This window comes from Myotis daubentonii, chromosome 10 (assembly GCF_963259705.1).
Source record: "Myotis daubentonii chromosome 10, mMyoDau2.1, whole genome shotgun sequence".
Taxonomy (NCBI): domain Eukaryota; kingdom Metazoa; phylum Chordata; class Mammalia; order Chiroptera; family Vespertilionidae; genus Myotis; species Myotis daubentonii.
Window position 1 is genome coordinate 22,691,281 of NC_081849.1, and position 27,718 is coordinate 22,718,998.

The 27,718-nt window shown below is 60.1% G+C and overlaps 1 protein-coding gene across 1 annotated transcript; it reads right to left on the bottom strand.

Annotated features, from left to right (window-relative positions):
* Positions 1-1,519: 1,519 nt before the first annotated feature.
* Positions 1,520-27,718, bottom strand: KCP (kielin cysteine rich BMP regulator). The gene is made up of 42 exons (XM_059711745.1): positions 27,609-27,718; positions 25,277-25,443; positions 24,507-24,696; positions 24,342-24,418; positions 23,669-23,753; positions 21,144-21,211; positions 20,815-20,911; positions 20,598-20,680; positions 20,297-20,390; positions 19,447-19,535; positions 17,011-17,104; positions 16,801-16,880; positions 16,631-16,724; positions 16,211-16,296; positions 16,058-16,139; positions 15,690-15,842; positions 15,495-15,601; positions 15,326-15,419; positions 14,510-14,683; positions 14,304-14,386; positions 14,063-14,156; positions 13,782-13,970; positions 13,372-13,542; positions 11,949-12,125; positions 10,055-10,140; positions 9,703-9,793; positions 9,491-9,573; positions 9,294-9,387; positions 8,221-8,394; positions 7,905-7,987; positions 7,283-7,403; positions 6,088-6,167; positions 5,798-5,897; positions 5,299-5,387; positions 4,875-4,977; positions 4,640-4,791; positions 4,162-4,334; positions 3,974-4,085; positions 3,776-3,877; positions 2,932-3,096; positions 2,096-2,402; positions 1,520-1,964 (listed from the first exon to the last, which is right to left on the bottom strand). Exons 1-42 carry the CDS (start codon positions 27,685-27,687, stop codon positions 1,687-1,689), a joined length of 5,100 nt encoding a protein of 1,699 aa, XP_059567728.1. The 5' UTR covers positions 27,688-27,718; the 3' UTR covers positions 1,520-1,686.

Here is a 27,718-nt window from a genome sequence, read left to right on the forward strand (position 1 = left end):
AACATGGGCAGCAGCCACCAACAGCCAGGACACAACTGCTCCACACTTGTGACCTTTCCTCGCAGCAACCTGATGAGGTAGGTCAGTGACGGCGAACCTTTTGAGCTCGGCGTGTCAGCATTTTGAAAAACCCTAACTTAACTCTGGTGCCGTGTCACATATAGAATTTTTTTGATATTTGCAACCATAGTAAAATGAAGACTTATATTTTTGATATTTATTTTATATATTTAAATGCCATTTAACAAAGAAAAATCAACAACAAAAAATGAGTTCGTGTGTCACCTCTGACACGCGTGTCATAGGTTCGCCATCACTGAAGTAGGTGCTATCATTCTCACCCCCATTTCACAGATCAGAACACGGGGCCCCAGAAGTAAGCCGCCCTAACCAGCAAGTGGCACTGCCTCCCTCAGCTGGAGATGGTGGCGGAGATGAACAGGCTCTGAGCCAGCATGGGCAGGACAGTGTGACCAGCAGGCCATGGCGGGTGCCTCCCTAGCGCTGGCTCCAAGCTGTCCCCGTGCAGAGTGCTGTTCATTCTGCTTGTTCCTTGCAATACGTCCGATGAGGACACAGCCTGCATAAGCCATAACTAGGGGAGGGAATGAAGACACAAGAGGCTGTGATCTTCGCCGCCCCTGCTGCTGCTCTAACCACTCCACAGGGCAGGGAGCCCAGAGAGCAGCCTCGGCAGAAGCAGCTGAGCAAGCAGACAGGTGACCTCAATCCAGCCCAACACTCTCCCCTCCTCCTGCTGAAATATTAGGGACCCAGCAATGAGTGCAGGGCCCCCTTCAGCCAAGGTCCCTAACACACCAAGGTCAGATAGCCAGTAGGAGGTAAAGAGAATTCAAGATAGAGTTCACTTTTAAAAGATGTTTTCCTTTTAAAAGAAATAGAGTGTTTCTATTTCAAAGCTCATGTTCTTTCCCCTACAAGGATGTCTTCAGAAACTGCACGTGTGTCCCCGGGCCACAGGCCCATCAGGGCGGGCGTGGCTGTGGATGCACACAGGTATACACGCTTGTTGTGGGGGGGGGAGGGATGTCTGTGCACCTGTATCTGTGTCTGTATTTCATCACGGTCCTGATCCCCACTCCAGGCACAGGGTCCCTCTATCACCAGCTCTGAGTGGCCCAGGAGGCCCCTGAGCACTTGGTATCCCCAAACCAAGAGAAAACAGGATGCCATGTGGGGACTGAGCACTTCAGCCCCTGCAGGATTCCACATGATCCACAGAGGGTGCCCCATCGGGGCCACAGGCCATGCCTGCTACCGGCAAACGCAGGCTGGGACCAGGTGTCCTGGCTCCGCCTGCCCACTGCAGGGCAGCACCAGGGTGTGGCGGGCGGGGGCAGCCCAGGGATGCAGGCACGGGAGTGAGCAAGGCCCAGAGCTGAATCCCCACAGCTGCCACCGCTCTGACTCTGGGGACCTGACTTCTGGCCCCCATGTCCCAAGCAGCCCATGTCGCCACCCCAGCGCAGGAGGAAGCCACGCACACACACAGGCAGCCTTAGGTCAGGCCCCGAGTTTACTGCTTCTGACTCAACACGGCTGGGGTTTTGTGGGACATGGGCCCAGGCTCCCAGTGCCAGCGCAGGGCACTCTCGCTGAAGCTCTGGCCAGGGTGGGAGCTGCTCTCCAAGGAGAGGCTTCTGGTCTGATGAGTCCCGGTCGCTGTCATCCTGGGTCAGGTGTCCCCCGGGACTCCTGGCTGGGGCTGAGCAGATCTCGGGGTGGCTGGTCCCCAGTGAGTAGGACTGGGGGGCAGGCCTCGGGTGGGATACAGTGGGCTTCATGCTCCACCAGGCCTGCGGGGCACTGGCAGCCAGGGACACAGGGCCTCACACAGTCCGCAGACAGCTCCCCCAGGGGGACGTGCTGGTTGAAGCAGGTGCGGGGGCAGGGCGGGCCACACTCATCGAACACGAAGCCACGGTCCAGCGGGCAGCCCACCCCTGCAGGCAGAGGGGAAGGCAGGGCTCCAGTCACCTGCTCACCCCTTGCAGTCCTCCCTGTGCCTCCCCCACCCAGATCTGGCCCTCTGTGCCACCCCCTTCCCCATGCCACCCCGGCACTGCTGGCTCACCACAGAGCGACGGGCCCCGCCAGGCCGGCGTGGCCCCTGCCTGGCGACAGTGGCTGGCATAGGCCTCCAGGGCGTCGCAGAGGCAGGCGTCAGCCGAGGGGCCGGGGCCACAGGCACACAGGTCGTACACACAGGCGGCGAAGAAGGGCTCCGGCGGCACCACGGCATGGCAGCGGCTGAACGGGGGGGACTTCAGCGCCCCGCACCGGGCGTTGGCCTCACGCCGGGCACGGTAGCCTGCTGCTCGGCAGGGATGCACCTCCCGGCCCTTGGAACAGGGCCGGCCAGGTCCCGGCCCCTCGGGGACCTGGGTGGGGAAAGTGGCCCTGGCGTGACCGCATCCTTGGGCAGCTGGCCTTTGCCTGCCGTTCTTCAAAGCATTTCCCACCCCATGTTTTGTTTGAGCTTCCAAAACCCCCTCACAAGAATAGCAAAGGATGGGGGGATAAGGACACATATGTACTAGTAATACCTTAATCAATAAAGGAGAAAAAAAAGAATAGCACAGAAAGCATGAGCTACTTTTCTTTTGTCCCCATTTTGGGGACAAACCCAGGCCCAGAGCAGGCAAGTAACTTGTTCAAGGTCACACAGCCTGTGAGTGGCAACGCAGGGCTTGGGGAGTTAGATGATGAGGCCTCTTTCAACAGGTCTTTCTGCCTCCTCCACTCCATGCTAGGCAAGAAGCTCCCGAGACAGCCTAAGAGTCCCAAAGCCCATCTTGTGTCCACTCGCTCCCCATGTCCACCCCAAAGGGCTGCTCTGAGACTCGTGCTCAACTGTGCCGTCTCCGGCCCGATCCCCGCCCCCAGGCTCCCGGCTCCTGCACCACTCACCTGCCAGCTATTCCCAAAGGCAGCCTCCGTGGGTTGGAGCAGCCCCTGAGGGCCCTGCAGATCATCCTGGGCAAAGCCATTGAAGTTCCCACAGAGCCCACAGATCTGGCCCCGGTAGGAGCCAGGCACTCTCACCTCCACCTGGGACTGCCCATCCCACAGCACCTGTGTGGAGAGGCTGGGCTGGAGAGAGGGGAAACACCAGCCCAAGATCCGCCCTGGCCGCACACACAGTGTCAGCGCGCCCCCTGCTGGAGGAGGGAGGCTCTCCATGGGGGAGGCGGCCAGGCTGCGGGGCTATGACAGCCAGCACAGCTCCCAGGAAGGCACCCGCCGTCAGCATCCCTGAACTGGGCCCCCAGGTGAATGCAGCCCACTTCCAGAGATACACTATCTCCCGGGTGCTCAGGCCTTACAGCGGACAGGACGCAGTTGGAGTTTGTATCCCAAGTGTAGCCAAGTCCTATTCTAGGAATTTGCAAAGTGTGCTTCTGCTGGATGCGGGGGAGTGCATCACACCTTGCCTGGGAGCTGGAGGGACTCCTGAAACCACCCAGGCCCTAGGAGACCTCAGTTGACCCTCCTGCGACTCCTTCCCCGATTTTACCAACGAGGAAACCGGCCCACAGAGGACTGGCCCAGGCCCAGGGCCCAGTGTGTCGATGGCTGAGCCAAGATTGGAAACCAGGCTCAGAACTTTCATTGCACCGAGGCCTCTGGACTCTCCCACCTCCGTGTGGCCCGGGAAGTAGCTGGTAACCCCCACGCCCTCCACGGACACAGCAGCCTGAGCAGCCCCAGGCCCCTCCTTCCCCCCACCCCAACCCCCACGGCCAGGCCGCACCTGGAGCCCCGGCTGGGTGTGCAGGATCACGGTGCCTCCCCGCAGCTCCGCGTACAGCAGCGGCTCCTGCAGGAAGGGCAGGGCCACAGGGCGCCCGTCCACCTAGAGGAGAGGGAGGGCGGGAGGAGGGGCGACGTAGGGACGGAGGCCTGGACGGCGGCGCGGGACTGCCCTGCCCCGGCCCTCCGCTCGCCTCACCGTGACCGCCCCGCCCTGCAGCAGCCGCACGGCCACGTCTCCCAGCAGCACCGCCACCTCCTGGGTCCAGGCCACGCCGCTCCGGCCCCGGTCAGTGTTGGTCACGTGCACACTGCGGAGCGAGAGGCCGGGCGCGGTGGTCAGCAGGAGAGGGTGCGGGGCAGGGAGCAGGCGGGGGCGCTGCGCACCTGAAGTCCCCTCCACGGCAGTGCCGGGCCAGCACGTAGCTGCAGCTGCCCTGGAAGTGCAGCAGGCGGCCGTCGAAGGTGCGGTAATGGGGGTCTCCGAAGGCCACGCAGGAAGCCGGCCGCGGCAGGCAGCGGGGGCAGCAGCTGCCGGGATTCAGGGCGGGAGCCTCGTCCTGGCCTCCGCCCGGGACAGAGTCAGACGCGCGGTCCCGGCGGAGCCCCACGCAGAGCCTCTGGGGACCGGGGCGCTCGGGCTCCCAGACGCACTGCGAGCGGGCTCAGGGCGCCGCCTCGCGGTCGCTCCGGGAACTGCAGGAGCCTGCGCCGCGCCCCCCCCCCGCCCCCCACGCCCCCCTCCACGCCCCCAGCTCCGCGGCCGGGGCCCAGCCAGGTTCCTCCTTCCCAGCCCGTGGCACCAGGCGGCGGTGCCACGTGCACACTCACCCCCCCCCCCCCCCCGCCCTAGACGGGCACTCACAGGGCCGCAGGAGAGCGGCGGGCAGCGCTGACTTTGGCAGCGCACAGCGCCGGCCACGCAGGAGCAGCTGGTGCAGGGGTCCACGGCCCAGCTTTCCCCGGAGGCCACCTCTTGGCCCTGGTGCTCACATGACTGGGCGGGAGCTGAGGGGACTTGGGGGGAGGGAGGGCAAAGGTCAGCTGCCCCTGCCTCGCCCTGGGTCTCGGTGCTGCTCCCTCCATCACCCAGCCCGCACCTTGGCATCGTTCACAGCACCTGCCAGTGTCTCGAACCTTCACCCAGCCGTGTGGGCAGGAGAGGGCCTGGCACTCCTCAAGGCGGCACTCCACGCGGCCCCGCTGAGGACAGAGGCCACTGCTCTAGGGACTTCCGGTAGGACCCGGGGTCCCTGGTCACACTTCTGGGGGCTCAGTTCTGAAGCAGCAGCCCCTTCTTCCTGGAGCTGCTCCAGAAGAACCACCACTTCCTGTTCAGGTGGGGCCTGAAGTCCAGCCCTCAGCTCCGTGCCCAGCACAGGGATGCCTCTGCCCCCTCTCACCCAGAGGGGCGCCCTTTCCTAATTACCTCAAAGACACACCCCCCCATATGCATTGGCCCAGCGTCCTGAGGCTCCCCTCTTCTATAAGGCCCCCCACCCCCACGCCTCACCCCCAGCTCACTTGGCAGGTACAAGTAATGCAGGCGTTGCTGGGGTCCTGCCAGCTCTCTCCATCGGCCACTGTCCGGCCCTCGGCCTCCACCACACATTCTGATGGGAAATGAGGCTGGGGGAGCGCTGTCCTTCCAGCTGCATCCCTCCTCCCTGGAGCGCACCCTGAAGGCCCACAGCAGGGGTGCCCCCCACCCACTTAGCACCCTGATGGTATTGATTTCTTCAACCACATGCAGGGGGCCTACTAGAGGACAGACCCTGCACCGGGGATGTGGAGAGGGCTCTGGAAGCCGAAAGAGCCGTAGGCTGGAGCCCTCCGCGGGCCTGGCTGCCAGCTGGGCAGTGCAATACCCTACCAGGGGCCTGTGGTACTGAGCCCACTGACAGGCCTCAGGCCAGGCCTTGAGAATCCAGGCTTCATTCTCTGCCTCCCTCTGCCTCAGGGCCTCTCCTCCACCCCAATGATAACCCCTCCGTTTCTACAAAAGAACGAAGCCAGCATTTACCCCCGCACACAGGGCAGCAGCCCCCAGGGGCGGTACGGCGCTCGGATGGGGGACAGCTGAGCTCAGGACAGGCCTGGTGAATGCAGAGCCAAGTCAGGTCCTGTGAAAGGGCGTGAGAACACGGTGGGTAGAGAATGGGGGAGGGAGCCGGCTCTTCGCAGAATGTGACATTCAGGACGGGTGGGCGAATGCCGGGTGAGTGGGAATCGCGGAGCTGCGGCGGGAGATTCGGCCCCAGCCCACAGAGGCGGTTCTTGGAGCTTCGGGAATCCCCAAGGCCAGGGGCTCACCTGGCACTGGCAGGTGTAGCAGGGGTCCAGCGGGACCAGCTCAGACCCCAGCAGGCCCTCCGTGCAGTTACTCAAGGCCTCTGTGTAGACAAGAATGCAATTGAGGCTAAAAGGGGGGCAAGGGATGTAAGCCCAGGGGATCGCACTCACCCACTCTATCCTCAGACCCATGTCCCCGGCCCTTGTCTCCAGGAAGGATAAATCCTTTCCCGCTGGTTCAGCAGAGAAAGTTTGGACTTTTCTAGAGGAACTTTGCTAGGCTACTGGGCGGAGGGGGCTGGACACTGACCACGTGTGGCTTCCCTAGCCTGAGGCCCCTCAGGACCACACGCCGCGCTGCCCGCTCCCCGCCCGGCTCCCTTCATATCGCCTGGCTAAAGCGGCACAAGAAAGCAGAGAGCCAGGTAACCCGGTTCCAATCCTCAGTGCCTGTGCCATTTTAGGCAGATCAGTCAACCTCTCAGAACCTCAGTTTCTTCATCTGTAAAAAGGGAATAATAATAATACCTACCTCACTGGGTAACTGTGAAAATTAAACGAGATACTGCTTATTAAAATCACCAAGCAGCGCCCTAACCAGTTTGGCTCAGTGGATAGAGCGTCAGTCAGCCTGCGGACTGAAAGGTCCCAGGTTCGATTCCGGCCAAGGGCATGCACCTTGGTTTCGGGCACATCCCCAGTGGGGGGTGTGCAGGAGGCAGCTGATCGATGTTTCTCTCTCATCGATGTTTCTAACTCTCTATCCTTCTCCCTTCCTCTCTGTAAAAAATCAATAAAATATATTAAAAAAATAAAATCATCAAGCAGCGCATGGCATGCAGGGGTACTTAATAAGTGTTCGTCTTTTCTCTGTTCCTGAAGCACAAGTGCTGATAAGATGGCTGTCCCCACCTCTGGAGCTGGGCCACCCACTGCCCGTCTTGACCTGACATCATTGCCCTCAAAAGCCAGCAGCTGGCACAACTGCCACCCCACAGCACCCCCTGCTGGGCAAAATGAGTCAAGAGGTCCCTGCCAGCTTCCCCGTTCCCCTTAGGGTGGTGCGAGCCTCACCCGCCAGGGCAGGGCGAGGGCTTCTAGAACAGTCCTCTGGACTCAGGAAAGGTCTGGGGCTGGGACTGTGGCAGAGAGCTGGCTGGCACTTCCGGTGTCAGTCAGGGGGTGGCAGCCCTGCTACCCTCTATCAGTGACTCACGGGCACAGGTGGGACAGCAGTGCTGAGGCCCCGGGGGCAGGAGCTGGCTGGCAGGGCAGCCCACCAGGCTGGGACACTGCCGTCGGTGACAGCGAAGGCTGGGAGGCCCCTCGGGCTGCAGCTGCAACGGAATGAGTGAGCAAGGGCTGGGCCCCAGACCCCTCCGTGTGCCTGCAGCACCTGCTCAACAGCCCCAGTCTGGCTCCTCACCCCTAATCCCCAGCGATGATTTCCCTTCCCCTTTCCAGTCATTGGGTCTGAACCGTCTGTGACCTTTGACCCTCCTGCACTCTCATGCCACCCTTTTCCCAACCCCACTGCCTGCTCCCCATTGATGGAGATTCTCAGTGGCCCCAACCACTTCCCAGGTGTCTCCTCACCCATCCTATTCACACCCACTCTATACTCCTGCCCGGAGGGTCTGCCCACTGCCTCCCCACAGTCAGCACCGGTGCCACGGCTAACCCCAGACTTCTGGGCCCTACTGGCTCTTCGCCCCAAGCCCTGCCTCACCTCCTGGCCACTGGGACACTCTCCTGTCTCTGACCCTCCTAGTGCCTGCTGCCCGCAGTGTCCAGGCTGCCCCCATGGTGCCCCACCCCTCAGCATGGCCCTCACCCACCTCACAGATGCACACTTCACAGGGGTCTGCCCCAGGCTGGAAGCTGTCCCCTGGCTCATACTTCCGGCCCTCATGCTCACAGTCTTGGGGGTGGAGTAAGAGCAGAAAAGGACCAGGGAGCCTTCAGGCTGGCAGCAATGCCAGGGGTGGGGTTCTCTGTCCCCCAGGGACCCCAGCCCCCAGGATTTGGGTGTGTACAAAAATGGGAGCCACTTCTGGAAAGGCTTGTCTCTGCCGCCCCACCCAGTGCCAAGGCAGGGAGATGCTGACCAGGCACTACCTCCCTGCCACCCACCCCACCCCAGGCTCCCAGTACCAGAGCATCGAGGGCAGCAGTCACTGGGCCCCTGGCGGGGATGGGCACAGGAGCTGACGCACTGGACTCGGGCGCAGGTGACAATACCCTCGCGACACATGCAGGAGGAGCAGGGGCTGTCCGGAGGCTCCCAGCTACTGCCTTCAGGGTGCTCCTCCCCGTGGGCCAGGCAGCCTGTCCCAGGTGGGCAGGGGTGACTCTGAGTCTGGGTTCTGTATGCCCCCGATGGCCCACCCTGGGTGGTCAGCAGGGCCTGGGGTCTGGCCTGGGAGGGGATCTGCAGGGGTGAGGTGGGAGGTGGCCTGGCAGAACTGCTGTCTGCGGTGGAGGGAAGACACGGCTGGGCTCGGAGCTCCTGGGCTGTAACCCCTGGCACGTCTGCTTGCTAAACCAAAGGCCAGGCAGCAGGCACTGCCTGTGGTAGCCCAGCATCAGCACCAGTACCTGGCATGCAGCAGGCACCTAACACATGCATGCAGAGTGATGAACGGTAACTCAATCTCTCCCAGCCTCGGACTCCATAGCTGTTAAACAGAATTCCCTCAGTGCTGCCCCCGCACTGAGATGCTGTCATGGTTCTGGAACCTAAGCCATGCTGGGCAGAGGGCAGGTCAGAAAGGCTCCTATTCAGGCAGCCTCGAAGCAAAGGTTGTCTCTGCCACCTGCCAGTTATATTACCTCTCTGCACCTCAGTTCTCCCATCTGTGAAATAGGAATAATAATCATAGTGCCTCCCTGCTAAGATCTGTGTGTGGATTGAAGTGCCTAGCTCCTGGTATATGCTCCGTAAATGTGATCATGATGGTGAATGGGGTGTGGTTAGGCAGGGGGCAGCTTTGAGGGGGTTCTACTAAGCCTCTGGAGGGGGAGATGGTCTGGGCAGGCCAGGGGCAGGTAAGAAGAGCTGAAGGAGGACAGGGGTGAAGTCTCAAGGACGGAGGCGTGGGAGGGCAGATGGGTGGGCAGGGAGGTGGGAAGACAGGAGGGGAGTTTGAGGAAAAGGAGGTGGGGCAGATGGAGGCGCATTGGGCCCAGGGGCAGAAGCAAGGGGCAGCCCCACCGGCCGGGCACACCTCTGCAGCGAGGGCAGCAGCTCCCCTGCTCGGTGACCTGGAGTGGGCAGGACAGGGGTGGGCACCGCAGCCGCACACAGCTGACGTGGCCGGCCTGCAGAAGATGCTAGGTCAGTGACTTGCTCCCTAGGCTGGGTGCCCTAGAGGCAGTGTGCTCAGCCAGCACCCCAGCCCCCTCTGCCACCTCCCGGCCATACCTGACAGCGACACCACTCGCAGCTGCCTGAGGGCCCCTCAAACTCCTCCCCATCCTGGTGCTCCCGGCCCTGAGAGAAGCATCCTGTGGGCGACATGCTTTCTGGGTGGGACGCTGTGCCACCTTGCCCTGTCCAACCTCAGGCCTGGCGAAAGGCAAGGAGGAGGGGCCGGGAGGGGCCCCGGGGGCCTGGGTGTGGGGAAGGCAGCTCACTGTGGCACACAGGGCAGGAGCAGGGGCCTGGGGAGGGGTGAGGGCAGAGAGCAGGTGGACATGGCTTCTTCTGGCAGCGCATGGAACCTTCCTGGGGAGAGAGGTCACACTGCCACTTCCTGATCCCCATGTCATTACACCCTCAACCTAGGCTCCACTCTGCCCCAAGATGGGGCACCGCCACCGGGCCTGCCAGGTCCAAACCCCCCTGGCTTGGCCAGGAGGCCTGAGTCCAGTCCTGTCCCACTTGTCACAGGCAGAGGTGCGCTGTGAGACTGGGGTGGAAGAAATAACCCGGCCAGAAAGGAGGGTCAGGGGTGAAGGTTCCCGGGTTCCCCAAGGGCCACCTCACCTGGCAGGTGCAGAGGGAGCAGGTGGGGTCCAGTGGGTCAGGGAGGGTCTCTCCTAGGGCAGCAGTGACTCCATGATAGAGGCATCCTGGCAGAGCAGGGAAGGCAGTGGGAGAGCTGCTGTCAACAGAACCGTCTCCTGCCTCACACACTCACACTCACACGCTCTCACACATATACACTCACACTCACATATACTCACAATACCATACACTCACACTCATACTTTCACACACACATACTCTCTCACATATACACTCACACACATACACTCACACATTTACACACATACTCATACTCATATACTCATACACATACACGCTTACACACATACACATATACTCACACTCCTACTTTCACACACACATACTCTCTCACATATACACTCACACACATACACTCACACATTTACACACATACTCATACTCATATACTCATACACATACACGCTTACACACATACACATATACTCACACTCCTACTTTCACACACACATACTCTCTCACATATACACTCACACACATACACTCACACATTTACACACATACTCACACTCATACACTCTCACACACATACACGCTTACACACATACACATATACTCACACTCCTACTTTCACACACACATACTCTCTCACATATACACTCACACACATACACTCACACATTTACACACATACTCACACTCATACACTCTCACACACATACACGCTTACACACATACACATATACTCACACTCCTACTTTCACACACACATACTCTCTCACATATACACTCACACACATACACTCACACATTTACACACATACTCATACTCATATACTCTCACACACATACACGCTTACACACATACACATACACTCACACTCCTACTTTCACACACACATACTCTCTCACATATACACTCACACACATACACTCACACATTTACACACATACTCATACTCATATACTCATACACATACACGCTTACACACATACACATATACTCACACTCCTACTTTCACACACACATACTCTCTCACATATACACTCACACACATACACTCACACATTTACACACATACTCACACTCATACACTCTCACACACATACACGCTTACACACATACACATATACTCACACTCCTACTTTCACACACACATACTCTCTCACATATACACTCACACACATACACTCACACATTTACACACATACTCACACTCATACACTCTCACACACATACACGCTTACACACATACACATATACTCACACTCCTACTTTCACACACACATACTCTCTCACATATACACTCACACACATACACTCACACATTTACACACATACTCATACTCATATACTCTCACACACATACACGCTTACACACATACACATACACTCACACTCCTACTTTCACACACACATACTCTCTCACATACACTCCCGCACATACACACTCTCACACACACATACACACACGCACACACAGCCGGCCTGGGACCTCTCGAAGCTTAGGGGTCTGAGAGGGAGAGAGGGTGGGTGAGGGGAGGCTTCACCGGGCTGTAAGTGGTGAGCTTTGCACGCAGGGAGGCGGTGGAGCATGGAGGTGGGCTCACAGAGGAAGGTGAGCGATGGGCAGGCCCCCCAGGCACCCAGGGCAGTGGGAATAGTTTTGAGTGATGTGCTGTTTTAGGAAGGCAGCAGGACAGCGTAAGAGCAGAAAGGTCTGGAAGCACAGGAACCAGTTATTTGGTGAGCCCAACGCCGGTGAGAGGGGACAGCAGGGACAGAGGACACAGACAGCGGAGGCGTGTGATGGAAACACAGGGTGTGGGTCTGCGGGGCGGCTGTCTCGTGCCTCTGGGCTGCTGGAGGTCCAGAAGGGGCGGGGCGGTGCGAGGGCAGGCGTTGCCCTACCCTGGCAGGTGGGGCAGCAGTGCCCAGATGGGATGAGCGGGTGGCTGCAGCCCAGAGGCTCACAGGGTCTGCGGCCGCAGGTCACAAAGCCTTCCAGGCAGGTACACAGGTTGCAGGGCGCTCGGGGCTCTGGGAACTCCTGGCCGCTCAGGTAGGACTCCCCAAAATACTCACAGCCTTGAAGAGAGGACAGGGAGAGGCAGGGTGGGGTGAGGGAGGGGTGAGAGGACAGCAGTCACCACTGTAAGCTTGCCCCTGGCCTGAGTCCAAGGCCTCAGAGACATGGCCACGGTGGGGAGGGAGGCCTCCATCCAGGCTGACGGACACAGAAGTGGAGAGTTGGGGGGAGAGACGGACTGGCCAAAGGGCAAACTTCCTCCCATTCAGCTCTTCCTGTCCGTCCGATCTATAGGAAAACCCACACGGAATCTGTCCCTAGGGTTGAATACCTAGCAGGCCACTGCCCGTCCAGAAGGCACCATTTTTTCCAACCTGACCTTAGAGCTGGGAGATGCGTGAGATGACTTAGGTGGCCTGGACCCAAGGCATCCCCTCTCCAAAGCTCTTTCAAGCCCTCTGATCAATCAAGGAGGGGCCGGGGCCCAGGGTGGGGCAGCTTGCCCTGAGTGGCTGACACTTTCTGACCTTTTTGAAAAAGAAGGCACTTTGGGTGATAATGACCTGTCAGTGTGAGCTCATCAACTGTAACCAATGTACCGCCCTGGTGGGGGGCCCTGATAATGAGGGGGGCCATGCGGGGGGGGGGGACATATGGGAAGAATCTGCACCTTCCTCTTAATTTTGCTGTGAACCTAAAACTTTTCTTTAAAAGAAAAAGTCAGTAAAAATGAGAAAAAGGGGGTAAGTCTCAGGCTCAAAGCCTTAGAAGGCAAAAGTATCTGACTTGAATTTAATATTTGATTTTTAATTGTATTCATTTTAATAGTAATATTCTACTCCTTGAAAATCTAGTTTTCCATTTACAGTATGATATAAAGCTTCCTTTCTAAATAAATTTCCATTTAAAATTTCAATTTGAAGAAAAATACTAAATAAATAAAGTTACGAGTGGTAGAGGGTATTGGAAACAATTGCTAAGATAATGACCGAAAACTGGTCTTGTTCAACTCTCTCTTTTTTTGCAGGAGTTAAGATTAGGCCCAGAGTCACACTTAAAAATGGTTGAGATGGTAAATGTTATGTTATGTGTTTTTTCAAACATTGACAGAAATTAGGCTCAGAGAGGTTATGTAACTTGCCCAAGGTCACACAGCCAAACAGCATCAGAGGCAGCAGCAAACCCAGGCTTTAGTCCAGGGCTTTTTCTTTCTTAGTGTAATAAGAATGGGGCCCTCTCGAGGCCAGTGAGGATGACCCTGACCCAGCCCTCCCGCCTCGCCCACCCCCTGGCCCTGGCCCTCACCGTCACAGGCAGGGCAGCAGTCGCCCCTGGCAGGGAAAGGACACTGGGCAGGGGCACAGGCCCTGGGCTCGCAGCTGACGCTGCCCTCCAGGCAGAGGCAGTGGTGGCACCGCACTGTGGGCGACGGGAAGCGCTCCCCGCTGGCCAACTCCATCCCCTCATACAGGCAGCCTAGGGGGCGGGACCGGCAGGGCGAGGGGCTGTGGTGGCTGTCTACCAGGCCCACCAGCTCCCGGGCACGGCCCCCCCAAATCCTGAGGGGGGGGCCAGGCCAGGAGGAGGGGGAGGCGGGGTGGCGCCCAGGCTGGAGCTGGGGAAAGGCGGCCAGGAGTCAGCGGGTGACCACGCGGGGGAGGCTCCCCCGGAGGTGGAGGCAGGGGTGGCGGGGGCGCTGCGGGCCAGGGCGTTACCGTCACAGGAGGGGCAGCAGGGCCCCTGGCGCGGGTGGGCGCAGGGCGCGGGCGGGCACGGCAGGCGCTGGCAGGACACGGAGCCGTCCAGGCAGAGGCAGCGGTGGCAGGGGTCCCCCGGCGGGAAGAAGTGCTCCTGGTGGCGCACGGGCTCCAAGCCCCCAGGCCTCGGGCAGCTGGAGGGGGAGGCTGAGGCCAGACGGCATGCATCCTGGGGCGCCCGGGGAGAGGCTGCAGAGCCCCCAACCCCGGGGAGGCGCGGCCCGGGGTGCAGCTCTCACCTGGGCACTGCGGGCAGCACTCTCGGGGCAGCAGGACCGGCTCTGCACAGGGCAGCGGAGGGCAGCGGCGGGCCAGGCACTGCACGTTGCCGCTCTGCGTGGACAGAGGGACCGCGGCGCAGGGTGAGTGCTGGAGGCAGAGGTGACCTCCACCCTTCCCCGCCCACCGCGTGGACTGCTCCTGGCCGCCCCCAGCCCCACCCCTGCTCCCCTGACCCCTCCCACCCCGCGGCGGACTCACCAGACAGTGACACAGGCGGCAGGGGTCAGAGGGGTGGGGGAAGTCTGCTCCGTGGGGGTACTCTTTCCCACCGAAGGCACAGCCTGGGGGAGGGGGCAGCTAGAGGCCTGGGAGAGGCCCTGCTTGCCCCAGGTCATGCCCTCCCAGCCCTAAATGCCCACAGGAGGGGCCAACCATCCAGGAGACCCCCCTCCTGTCCGCCTCACCATGGCAGTCGTTGCGGCAGCAGGGACCAGGCAGCGGGTGGGCACAGGGCGGCTTGGGGCAGGCCCGGGGCTGGCAGCGGGCGTGGCCCTCCTGACACCAGCACTCCTGGCAGGGGTCTCGGGGGTGGGAGAAGCTCTCCCCGTGTGCAAACACTTGTTCCTCCAGGACACAGTCTGGGCAGGGGGTGGGGAGGAATGGGGGCGAAGACTGAAGGCGCCAGGAGCCGGCAGACAGCTCCTCTCCCCTTGGAGCCCCGAGCTATGGTGGAAGCTGTCCCCACAGAGGGAGAGGAGGGGGCTGTGATGCAGGCATGGGTGTCTCTCTGAGCACACACGTGTGTGTATGTGTGAGCATGTGCACACACGTGTGTATAGTCCTTTCACCTGCAGGCACATGTGTGTGCCTTGAGGGTGAAAAGCTGAAGGGCTCCTGAGTGCCACACGCCCTAGCACACTCTCCAGGGGGCGGGGGCGGGGGCACACTGCATCCCAGCACCCCGTCTCCCTCAGGGCACACCCAAACGTGTGTGGCATGAACGTGGTGTGTGGCATGAACGTGGTGTGTTACACGGGCAGCTAGACAAAGATAGCCGAGTGGTGCGGGGCGGGAAGAGGAGACTTGGATGGGGAAGAAGGGTGACATGGGGACAGGAAGGAGAAACAAGTCTCCCTCCCACCCACGCCCTGTGCCTTCCAAGCTTCGCCAGGCTGAGCCTTGAGAAGGCCGTGGCCTTCTCAGGGGACTGCTGTGCCCAGGGGGTGGTGGGAGGGCCAGGCCTAGGTCCCCCGAGCCAGACAGGTCCAGTGAGCACGTACCTGGGCACCTGGGGCAGCACTGGCCTGGTCCACTCTGGGGCCTGGCGCATGTTGTGGGCGGACAGTCAGCCAAGGAGCACCTCACGGTCCCGTCCTGGGAGTGGGAGAGAGGGCAGAGGGGGTCAGCCCTGGGAGGGGCTCAGAGGGCAGCAGCCAGCCTGGGGGGTACCTCGCATCGGCAGGCATGGCAAGGGCTGTCTGTGTCCGTGAAGTTCTGCCCGTTGGCATACACTTGGCCATGGTAGGTGCAGCTCTCACAGCTGGGGCAGCAGGCGCCTGGGCGGGCAGATGGGTCAGAGCCCAGCTGATCAGGGCGGGCGGGGCACAGCAGGGGGTGGAAGGCAGATCAGGGCGGGGCACTCACCAGGTGTCTGGGTGGGGTGCTGGCAGGGGGCTGGGGAGCAGAGCACAGCCCCGCACACGGGCACCCCGTCCTGGCAGGAGCAGGCTGTGCAGGGCTGACCATCAGGCTCCCACTGGACGCCCTCAGCAAACTCCTCTCCACCAAGCACACAGGCTACAGCAAGGGGGCCGTCACCATGGCAACCTAGACACCTCCACCCGCCCTCCCCTTCCCAGGACCCCAGCTTTTCCACCCGCACAGCAGCCTCTGGCAGGGCTGGTGGCCTTAGCAAGGCCCCCCCCCTTTACTTGAAGGAACACCCCTCCACCTCCAGCCACTGGAAGCAGCACCCCTTTGCCACTGTTTCTCCCCTCCCCCCACACACACACCTGTGCACAGCTGGGGACCAGAGTCTGGCAGGGTGCAGGGGGCGACCGGGCACTCCTGCTCCTCACAAGAGACCTCGCCGGCCTAGGAGGGAGGGACACTGGGTGAGAGGCCCTCAGGAAGGCCGATCTGGGGCGTGAGACCGGGCCGCCTACCTGGCAGGAGCAGCGCAGGCAGCGGCCACCCTCTTGGAGTCGGAAGGTCTCCTGGCTCTGATAGTGGTGTCCCTGGTACTCACAGCCTGGACAGGAGGGTGGGGGACAGGACTGGAGGCTGACGGGCACGCCTCACTCCCCCTGACATCTACCTCCCACCCTGATGAAGACAGCCACCTTCAGGGGTCCCGGCCAGCCCCCCACCCCCAGGAGCCAGGGCCCCACCACTGTGCCCGTGTGCCATGAGAAGGGGACCTAGTCCCTCCTGGTGGGGACAGGAGCTTAGTTCCATAAAGGATTTCCTCTGGGCTTGAACTCAAGGGGGCCTCCTGTAGGCCCAAGGCAGCAACGGCACCCACCGGCCAGGGACTCTCCGGCCAGGGCCTGCCCCTCACCCAGGGCCTGCAGCCTCCCACTCACCGGCACAGACGGGGCAGCACTGCCCGGGGATCCTGCCCGGGTGTCTGCAGGGCGCAGCCGGGCAGGGCAGGGGCTCGCACTGGACGCTCCCGTTCTGACAACAGGGCCTGGTCAGCATTGGAGAGGCGGGCCCGGGGGCCAGGCCCTCCCTGCGGGGCGGCCACACTCACAGCACAGCGGCAGTGCGAGCAGGGGTCCCCGGAGCCCACCGGCTCCCCGCTGCGGTACTCCCGCCCGTTTAGGAAACAGCCTGTTGGGGAGAGGGTGCCTGAGACCCTCCTCAGGGGTCCCCCACTGCCCCGAGCCTGGCCTTCGTGGGAGCCCGAGCCTGGGCTGTCAATCAGCTTTGGAGCCCCTCCCGGCTCCACCCACGGACTCACCATCGCACACGGGGCAGCAGGTGCCCGGGAGGGGCCGGGCAGGGTATGGGCACAGGCTGGAGCATTCTCGCTGGCGGCACTGGATTTGGCCCTCCTGGTGGGGGCGGCGGATGAGGCCATCAGAGCTCAGCCACGTGGCAGAAACAGCATCTGCGTCCCAGCTACCCACTCATTAGACGTTGTTATGAGTGGAATTGTGTCCCCCACAGACACAAATTCATCTGTTGAAGTCCTACCCTCCATCGCCCTGCACCTCAGAATGTGACTTATTTGGAAATAGGGCTGTTGTAGAGGTAGAGTTAAGGTGAGGGTCATGCCAGGGTGGGGTGGCCTCTAACCCAATGCCTGGTGTCCTTGTGAAAAGGGGAAATTTGGACACACACACACACATAAACACATAGACACACACACACATAAACACACACACACATAAACACATACACACACACACACATACACATAAACACACACACACACACACACACACACACACAGGAAGCAGCACGGGAAGATGAAGGCAGAAGCCTAGGAACACCACAGCGTGAACCGCCGGAAGCCAGGAGAGAGGCCGGAGCAGATCCTCCCTCACAGCCCTCAGAAGGGACCAACCCTGACCGCACCTTGATCTCAAACTCCTGGCCTCCAGAACCACGAGACAACACGTTTCTGTTGGCTAAGCCACTCCATTTGTGGCACTGTGTCATGGCAGCCCTAGGAGACTCATGTAGATGTATAACCTATCTTGCTACGTAAGTCCTCTGTGACTCAGTTTATTCATTGGGAACAAAAGACACACTCAGTGCTCAATGGTTAGAGCGTCGGCCATCAGGCTGAAGGGCCCCGGGTTCAACTCCTGGTCAAGGGCATGTACCTTAGTTGCAGATTGATACCCAGGGCACGTGTGGGAGGCGACCAATCAATGTCTCTCTCTCACATTGATGTTTCTCTCTCTCTCCCCCACTTCCCTCCACTCTTTCTAAAAAAAATAATCAATTGAAAAAATATCCTTGGGTGAGAATATAAAATAAAAAAAGAGAGACAATAATATTCCTCTCCTCATAGCCCCGTTATGGGCGTGAGGTGAGGTGTCTGGTGTGGCATCGACCTCTGGAAGCTGGCAGCGACCCAACAGCAGCTGCTGCTACTCCCCCCGGCCTTGGCCACCTAGACCAGCCCTGGAGCTCACGCCCACACCTGGACGCACTGCCTCTAGCACCATCAGTGTCTGGGCAGCCAGTGACTCTTCTCACGGGTGTGTGAGGGGCCAGTGGGAACAGGGAGGGGAGCACATGGTTGTAGAGGGTCCATGGCCCTCACAATGGGCTCCTTAGTCCTTGGCAGGCTGTGCTCTGTGGCTGGCTTCAGGCCCATGAAACAGCCTTCCGCCGCATGCCCCTGCCTGAACCGTAGGTCTCCGGTCCCCACCTTCCTCCCCCAGCTTCTGCCCGGATGTCCCTGCACCTGGTGTCTCCTCTGCTTGGGCTGCTGGAAGTCCAAGATCAGGGTACCAGCAGTTGGCGAGAACCTGCTTTCTGGCTCATAGACAGCTGTTTTCTTGTCCTCACATGCGGGGGGGGGGGGGGGGGTGATGCTGAAGCCCTAAGGGCGTGACCCCATTCCCTCAGCTCCTAAGCGCCTCCCAGAGGCCCCACCTCCTAATACCATCACCTTGGAGGTTAGGATTTCAGCACATAAAGGGGGGGGCGTGTCTCAAACATTCAGCCCATAAGCCCTGGAGTGTCTGTCCCCAACCCCCCCCCCCCCCGCCGCCCCCGCTTAAATCCTACTCACCCTCCAAGACCCAGGTAAACACCACCCTCCATGAAGACTTTCTAGAGCTGTGCTGCCCCACAGAAATACAACACAAGCCACGTAGGTCACTGTAAACTCTCTAGTAGTCACATTCCAAAAAACAGAAACAGGTGAAACTAGATGTTAATGTTCCACTCAACCCAATATATCCAAAATGTTATTTCAACATGTGATCGGCACAGCGTATAATGAGATAGCGTGCACTCCTTTCTCTCGCACTCCGTCTTTAAACTGGTGTGTATTTTATTCTGAAAACCCGTCTCAGATCGGATGGCCACATCTCAAGGGCTCAGTGGCCACATGCCGTTGTGGCAACTGATCAGGCCTCGAAGTTCCAGGCACCTCAAACCCGTCTGCGTCTCGCCCTCCCTGGCCTGTCCCACCGGCCACATCCTGCCCGGCCTCACTCCTCTAGCTGCAAGCTCCTTGACCAGTTCACCAACCCATGCTGCACCCATGCGCTGCTCAGAGCTGGGCATGCAGACAGGCACGACCCCGCCCCAGATCAGGCCCTCTCCACCCCTGACCCCTCACAATGACGTTGGGATGTGCTCAGTGGAATGAAGGCCGAATATGGTGGGCCGGGTGCGGGGGGCGGGGGGCCAGGAGCAGGTCGGGGCTCACCAGGCACTGGCAGAGCCGGCAGGGGTCCCCAGGTGCAGTCCATTCTTGGCCGTGCTCCCGGCGAGAGCCACCTTCTGTGCAGCCTGGGGCTGGGGGGAGAGGGGCAGAGAGGAGGCCCGATGGGAGCCAGCCTGGACCCCAGTTTCAGTCTGCCCCCCCTCTCCTTTGAGCCCAGGCTAGACCAGGTCATGCCTCTGCCTAGACCTCTCTTGGCTGCCAACGTCCCAAGCTGGGCAAGGCCACGCTCCTGGCCCGCCTTCCATGCCTTCCAGGACCCGGCGTGCCACGCCCACTCCCCCACCTCCCGTGTGAGATCTGTCTGCTTGCACCTTCCCACCTACCATCCACCAAACTCCCTCTTGAGTGTCGGTCCCAAGCCTCTGCTCTAGCTCCCCCTCTTCCTGGGATGGCCTCGGCTTACTCCACCCGCCACCTGGCCAACTGCTCTTTATCCTCAAGGTTCACTCAAGACGCTTGCCCTCCTGAGCCCACCTGGGCTAGGACTCCTCCCCCTGAGTTTCCATGGAACCTGGTGCCTGCTTCTACTCCTGCTTTGGGGACAGTCTTGGTGTGTGACTCAGTGTCACCCTCTAGTGGTCTGCCCCGGGCCCACCGGGTCTTAGGTGCACACAGTAGGTACTAGTCAGCATTATTAAGGTAGCATATCATTACCCACACCCCACGGACGGGGAACTGCACAGAGCAACTCACTCAGAGGCCCCACCACAGTGCGGCACGGACAGAATCTGAGCCCCCGGACCCCCAGGCCCGAGCCAGCAGGGCGGGCTCTGAGTGAGGAAATGACGTGACAGCCCTGCCTGGAGCCGCCTAGGGAAGAGCCAGGGCTCACCTGGGCAGGCCGGGCAGCAGTGGCCAGGCCTCAGGACTGGCTCAGGGCAGGGGCTGGCCGGGCACTTCGCGGGCACACAGCGAACCAGGCTCCTCTGTAACGTACCAACTGCTGTAAGGCCTCTGGGCCTGGCTCCCAGAGAGAGCACGGCAGGCGGTGTGGGCACCCTTGGGAGGTGGGCACGGTCAGGCAGAGAGTGGAGGGCCCGGAATACATGTGAGGCTGAGAGCAGGGGACCTCCCAGGAGGAGAGGGGACCTCCCAGGAGGAGCAGGGCCTGGGCAGAGGGTGCAGGGACTCACCAGGCAGGAGCACTGGAGACAAGGGTTGGAGCTGGACGGGAAGCTGGCCCCCTCCTCGTAAAGCTGCCCCTCGTACTCACAGCCTGGGGAGGGTGCCAGGGTGACAGGCTGGTCAGGTGAGAGCGGGGTGGGCGGGCATCACCCCCAGGCATGACCCCAAAGAGGTGCCGGACCCTCGGGCTGAGGGGGCGGAGGGAAGGCAGGGTGGGGAGGTCACCTGGCCGGCAGACGGGGCAGCACTCCCCCGGTGGGGTGTAGCTCTCCAGGCAGGTGAGCTCTGGGCACGAGGGCCCCTGGCACCGCACGGTCCCTGCCTGCGGGGCAGACACTGAGCCCTCCCTCCCTCCCTCTGTCTCCACTGCAGGTACCTGGGAGCTACTCCGCTGGCCTGGCAGGCCTAGCGGGCTCCGGGCCTCGATGCCTGGGTGGCAGCAGCAGCCCTGGCAGGCCCCAGGTTGGGGTGGCGCTGCCAGGCCTGGGGGTCACCAGCAGAGCAGCAGGGACCTGGGTGGCGGTGGTGGGTGGGGACAGGCTCTGACTCCTTACCTGGCAGGTGCAGGTGACACAGGGCTCGGGTTGCCACGTCTCCCCAGCCCCGGGACCTTCGGGACAGCCTACAACACCAAGGCCCGTCCCCCAGTAAGAGGCCCAGAGGCTGTGGCCAGAGCACCCGGGAGGGCCCCGCGACAAGGGAGCACCTTCGGGTGGTGGACGGCAGAGATCTTGGTATTTACTTCCACTTTCCAGGAAATGGCAGTAAAGCGTCTGACTCTAACACCATCAGTCGATTTCCATTATTTACAGCTGATGGAAGTGTTGAGGAAGGGGTGCCTTTAAAAAATGTGTTTTTTTTTAAATTCTTTTTATTTTTAGAGAGAGAGAAGAAGGGAGGGAGAGAGAGAGGGAACATCGATCGGTTGCCTCCCATATGCACCACAACTGGGAATCAGACCCCAAATCCGGGCACATGCCCTGACCGGGAATCGAACCGGCGACCTTTTGGTGCATGCGACCCCGCTCAACCAACTGAGCCACACCGGCCAGGGTGGGGTGCCTTTTTTAAAAAAAATATATTTTTATTGATTTCAGAGAGGAAGGGAGAGGGAGAGAGAGAAACATCAATGATGAGAGAGAATCATTGATTGGCTACCTCCTGCACGCCCCCTGCTGGGGATTGAGCCCACAACCCGGGCACGTGTCCTTGACTGGAATCGAACCTGGGACCCTTCAGTCCGCAGGCTGATGCTCTATCCATTGAGCAACACTGGCCAGGGCAGGGTGCCTTAAAAAAAAAAAAAAAATCCACCCCTCACAGGGTGATCTGACCATGAGTTCCTAACTGGGCAGATCGTGATGGGTAGTAATGCCCAGGCATATAACTTCTTAGTAAAAAACTTACATATTTTTTCTTTTTTTGGTGGTGGTGGTGGGGGGATCTTTGCTTTTATTGTGCCACTAGGTTAACACACTTTTGAAATAAGCCAAAACCACCCTCAAGAGAGCACATAATCTTAACTATCTTGGAATCCACTTCCTGCCTTGGTTTCTCCAACCTTCCTTATATCCCCTCCTTAATTTCAAATGCATTAAAGAAGCTGCAAATCTGTTATGAGCCAGAACATTTGAGAGCTTGCTCCTCAGCTTATGTCATCAGTTTGGCTTAAACACACTCTTATAAAAATTATTTATGTGTCTGGATGTTTCTTGTGTTGACAAGATAAACAACTCATACTTGTTTAGTGTATGTTCCACGTTGCATACTTACACTAATAAAGCATGGCTTGCTTATCTGAAATTCAAATCTAACAGGGCATCCTGTGTTTTTATTGGCTAAATCCGACAACCCAGTCTCCCTGATCATGAGCTGGCAACAAGCCCCAGCAGCATGGCTTCTGCTTCCTCCCAGCTCTCTTCATCTCGCTGGCACCACTGCCCTCCTACTCCACCATTTCCTCCTTTCCCACTCGTCCGTGGGATCCAACCCGTCACCAGCTCCTGCCCGTTCTTTAGAAATACCCCTCCTTCTATAGCCCATGGCCATCCCTGACTCCGCTTTACAGTCCCCTAACTGGTCACTCTGCATCTAGCATATGCCAGATGACTACTCCTAAAACCGCTCTTTGAACATGCCACACTCCGCTCTTCAACTCTCCGTGGCTCCCTGTTGCCCACAGAAGGAAGTTCAAACTACATGGCTTCCAGCAATCTGTTCCCACTGGCCTTTCCAAACTGATTTCCTGCAACCTCCCTCCCCCCCCGCCCCCCCCCCCCCCCCCCCCCGATCTTGTGTCCAAAGGACCCTGCAGCACTGTCTCTTTTTGGTGACATCCCACTTTCGCTTGAAGATCTAGCTCAGACAACCCATTGGCACCTGATCTGGGTAGGAGTCCCCTGCCAATTACTGCCTTTCTACACCTCCTTTTAATCTGTTCATTGGATTTTTTTTTACTTTATTGATCTTAGAGAGAGAGGGAGGGAGAGAGAGAGAGAGAGAGAGAGAAAGAAACATTAATTTGTTGTTCCACTTATGTATGCATTCATTTGTTGATTCTTGTATGTGTCCTGACTGGGGATCAAACCCACAACCTTGGCATATGGGGACAACACTCTAACCCAGCGGTCACCAGCCAGTGGTCCTCGGAACACTGGTGGCCCGTGAGGTCCGAAAGGTTGGTGACTGCTGGACTGGGGGGAGCTGGGGGCAGGTGGAGGGACCTAGTGGCCCAGAGCCGACCTGCAGGAGGGGCTGCCTAGAGCAGCGGTTGCCAACCGGTGGCCCGTGAGGTCCGAAAGGTTGGCGACTGCTACTCTAACCAACTGAGCTACCAGCCAGGGCGTGTTCATTGATCTTGTATCTTCTCAGTAAGACCAGAAGCTCCCAGAGGGCAGTTGTAGCCCCAGGCCACAGTCAGGATATTGCTGACTGTGCTTCAGTTCTGGAGCCCTCTAGCCCTGCCAGAACGAGTGGGCAGGCACCCCCTGGGCCTGTGGCAGGTGGCAGGTGGCAGACCATGGCCCCAGGGCCCCAGAATAAGGTTGGGAAGTGGGGCTGGGGCTGGCAGGAGGCTGACCTGGCTCACAGTGTGGGCAGCATGCTCCTGGCTCCAGGCAGGGTCCCCTTGGGCATGGCTTCTGGGTACAGGTGATGGCTCCTTCCTATGGGGAGCCAGACGGGTGGAGCACTGGCACCACAAGCCTGAAGGGTGGGGCCCCCAGGACCGAAACCTCCCCCAGGCTGGGGCCTGCCAGGGCAGCAAGAGGCTGAGTCTGCTCAAGGGTCATAGGCAACTCCTGGTCCAAAGGCAGAAAAGAGACATCCGACCCCCAACCCCATCACTTCCCTGGTCCCAGAAATCATCTCTCCCAGGTGCCACCAAATTCCCAGAGTGGAGAGATCCTAGGCGGGGACCAAGGCCTTCCTCAACGAAAGAGTGAGGGACAACAGGCCGGGAGAAGGTGGCTCTGGAGGCAGGTGAGGGCGAACAGGTGGGTAGATGACAGGGGCAGTTGGACGAGCCGGGACAGTGAGAGTCCACAAGAGAGGGGTGATGCAGGAAGCCAGGCAATAGCATTCTCTTTGCCCTCCATGCGCATGGGGGTTGAGCCCCAGAAAGCAAAACTACTCAGAATCAGCTGAAGGCCACCAGTGGCCAGGCTTGGGGGTAGGGACAGGGCGGCAGCTAAAGGGAGGCAGCCGGGTAAAGGGGACAGGTATGGGACATTCAGGTGGGTCATGGAACTCACCAGGCAGCGGCAGGTGGTGCAGGCGTCAGGGGAGAAGGTCTCCCCATTGCCATAGGCCTGACCATTGTGGCTGCAGCCTGGGAAGGAGATAGTGCTGTCACTCAGGCCCCCAGGCCCATCTCCAGGCCCCGCAGCGGTGCAGCAGGCAGGTGGGATGGCACTCACCACGGCACTGGGGCAGGCCAGGCCTGGGGCCACAGAGCGCAGCCCCACCCTGGCAGACACAGGCTGTGCAGGCGTCAGGCTCCCAGCGAGCCCCCTCAGGCCAGGCCCGCCCCAGCGCCCAGCACTGGGGAGAAGCGGGCCGGCATTCGCAGGACTCCAGCTGCCTCACCCTCTCCTGCAGGTCCTTGTTCTGGAGCAAAGAGTTGAGGGGTTGGAGGTGCTGGTTCAGCTTCCCCCACAGACTTGTGGGTTGTGAAAACTGAGGCAGCATGAGAAGGAGATCTGACAGGTCCAGGTAGACGTGGGTCCCTCTCTAGTCAGTCAGCATCCAGCTTAAATCGTCACAGTTCTCACGACCTGAGGTCTGGATCGGACCCCAGGGGGGCATGGGGCCCCCAGGCTTCTCCTTTGGACAGAGGAGAGCCCATCCTCCCACCCCAACAATTGAAGTCCTTTATTCATTCAAAATCTTTCCTGGGGCTTTATATACACTTACATAGGTGCTCTATAATGTTTGCAAATACATGAAAGAATAGGAAGGTCTGGGTTGACAAAACAGATACCCTGGAGGTTCTTCATGTTTATGAAAGAAGTGATATTAAGAACTGTTCAGATAAGAATCTCTCCATGTACATTTAAGACAAAACTATTTAGGGTCCTTTAGTGCCGCCTCCCCCCAAGCCCAGCTCTTCTCTCCTTTCCTCCCACTACACAGGCCTGCCCTACCCCACGCGCACAGCACACAGCACACAGGCCCGCCTCCCACGTACCTGCTCTCTGAGCTGTGTCACCTCAGCCTCCAGCCTTTTCAGTGACTCCTGCAGAGGGCGCCACTGCTCCTGGGAGGCCCCAGCGGGGTCTGAGGAGCGGGCGGGGGCCTGCTGCTGGTAGTCATGGATGTCAGCAAGCCCCAGGGACTCCCTGGAGACAGCGCCACCTGGAGGCACAAGAATCCAGGGTGGGCCTGGGGTGAGGGGCTAGCAAGGCCCTGGGTCCTGTCTTCCCAATGTGTGCCCCTCCCCTGTCCACCTGCCCACCGTCATCCATGGAAGGAGACAGGTCTGTGAGGCTGTTAGAGTGAAGATCTGGAAGGGGAGGAGCCGGGAGGGAGCCCTGAGTGGACAAAGGAGACCCAGACCAGCTTTCCCAAGTAGCAGGAACCTTTCAGTCAGGTGCCAGCCCCAGGGATCCTGGGCCTCTGGGGGCACAGGGAGTATCTCGACCAGAGCCTCCCTGCACGTCAGGGTCATTCATCCTCACTTGGCCCAGGGACGTGGCCAGGGGCAGCCCGGAGCTGACATGCCATGCTGGGGGGCCCAGGGGCCGGCACAGGCTGAAGTGCAGGAGAGGGCGGCTGACGTGTGAAAGGCGGCTGCTTGAAGGTGCCGGGCTCTGGTGTGAGCAAACCCTGCCAGCCGCCTGCTGTCAGAAGGCGCCGTTCCTGGAGACTGTGTGTGTGTGTGTTGGGGAGGTGCTGCAACTCCACTCTCTGTTCCCACCTTGAAGACCTGCCACAGTGTCCAGGCTGTGATCGAGGGGCCAGGGGACCCCACATGGGGCAGGGTGGGTTCCAGAGAGTGAGGCTAGGCTGCATTCCCTGAAGGGTTTGGGGAAGCTACTGGCAGGGCCCCCTCTAGCTTGCAAGGCGCCAGGTGGAATGAAGACAGCAGACCCTGGTTCTAGGTGACATTATGTTGAGGGAAAGGGGGACCTCTGAGCTCAGACGTAGGCTTGGGGACAGCCACTTTCACCTCACATGGACTCCTCTCCTGCCGGCAGAGACAGAAAAGCTGTGGCAGGGGGCAAGCTAACTCCACAGTCACCCCACAGACCTCCAGGTGGGGTGGCAGGGCACAGAGGGGCGGAGGAGGGGGAGGGAGGGTCTTTCCTGCAGAAGCAGCTCATTAGTGGCTAAAAGGGTTTCTCTCACGGACACTAGTGAGGCAGGGGCCCAATGTCACCCACTCTCCCCACCACCCCGCTGCCATCACCAAGGCGGGTGGAGATTCTAGTCCAAAACCTACGTTGTCCTCTTTCTTCCAAACCTGCATGGCCTGGGTTCCTGGCTTGGTTAATGCCACCCCCACCTACTCAGAAACCTGGGGCTCAGCTCCCTGCACCTCCCCCACACCCCCTTGGCTCTGGTCCCACCCAGGCGTCCCCAGCCCACTCCGCCTCTCCTCTGCTCTCCCTCTGTCTCTACCAAGAAGACTGAAGACAGAGCCCTCCCGCCTCCAGCTGCTCCCCGCCCCTGGCACAGCCTTTCTAACCCACACGCCTGGAGGTTCCCAGCAGCGGGTCCAAATGCGACCTTTCACAAGTGCCACCCACCTTTTCAGCCGCCCTGCTACCCCCCACATCCAGGTTCTAACAGCCCAACAGATGTGGGCACCCAAACCTCTGGTGCATGCTGCCGCCCCCTCCCTGCGCAGGGCCACCTGGAATGGCGCTCTGCCCTGGCTCCTGCACCAGCTGCCTTCCTGGCCAGCCCGTGCAGGGCGTCCAAGACGGGGTCTCAGCATCTTACACCCTCCACCCCAGCTCGACTCCCATCCCCCATGATCCTCCTCCAGACCGGCCTAAGCAGGAATGGTTAGAGGGCCCGGGAGAGGCTGGGGGTCCCCTGGAGCCCCCAGGGAAGATGGGGCAGTCCCGTGCCCCGAGAGACCCACAGGAAGGGCGCCTGCGGGTTGCACAAAGCCTGGCTGCCCCCCGCGGAGCCGTCCTCAGTTCCCCTCTCTGATCCCTCTTTTCCCGCCTGTCCCGCTGGGGGAGAGCCAGACTCAGAGATCCAGTCAGCTCCCACAGCGGGCCTCTTTTTTCCTGGTTCTCAAGACAAATAATTAACTTCAGACTCCCAGATTCCAGGGCAGCCTCTCCCCCGCTGCTGCCTGCAGGAATTCCTTCCAAGGCCATAGCGGGAAGCCCCCTCCCGCTCCCGGACCCCACATCCCAGCCTCCCAGCTCCCCCACCCCGCTGGCTCCTCCAGCCCCAGGCAGGGCTGGGAGAGGCAGCTGCAGCCCCAGCTCCTTCCCTTTGACTGGTCTGAGCAAGGACGGGTCTTGCCTGGCCGACCCTAAGCCCTTGCCTCCCCGACTTACCTCTGCCCACCCCCTGGGCCTGCGCCAGGCTCAGGAGCCGGAGGAGGAGGAGCTGCCGAGCGGCCCCCAACCCCGCCATGCTCGCTCTGTCTGGCCGCTGCTGCCTGTGG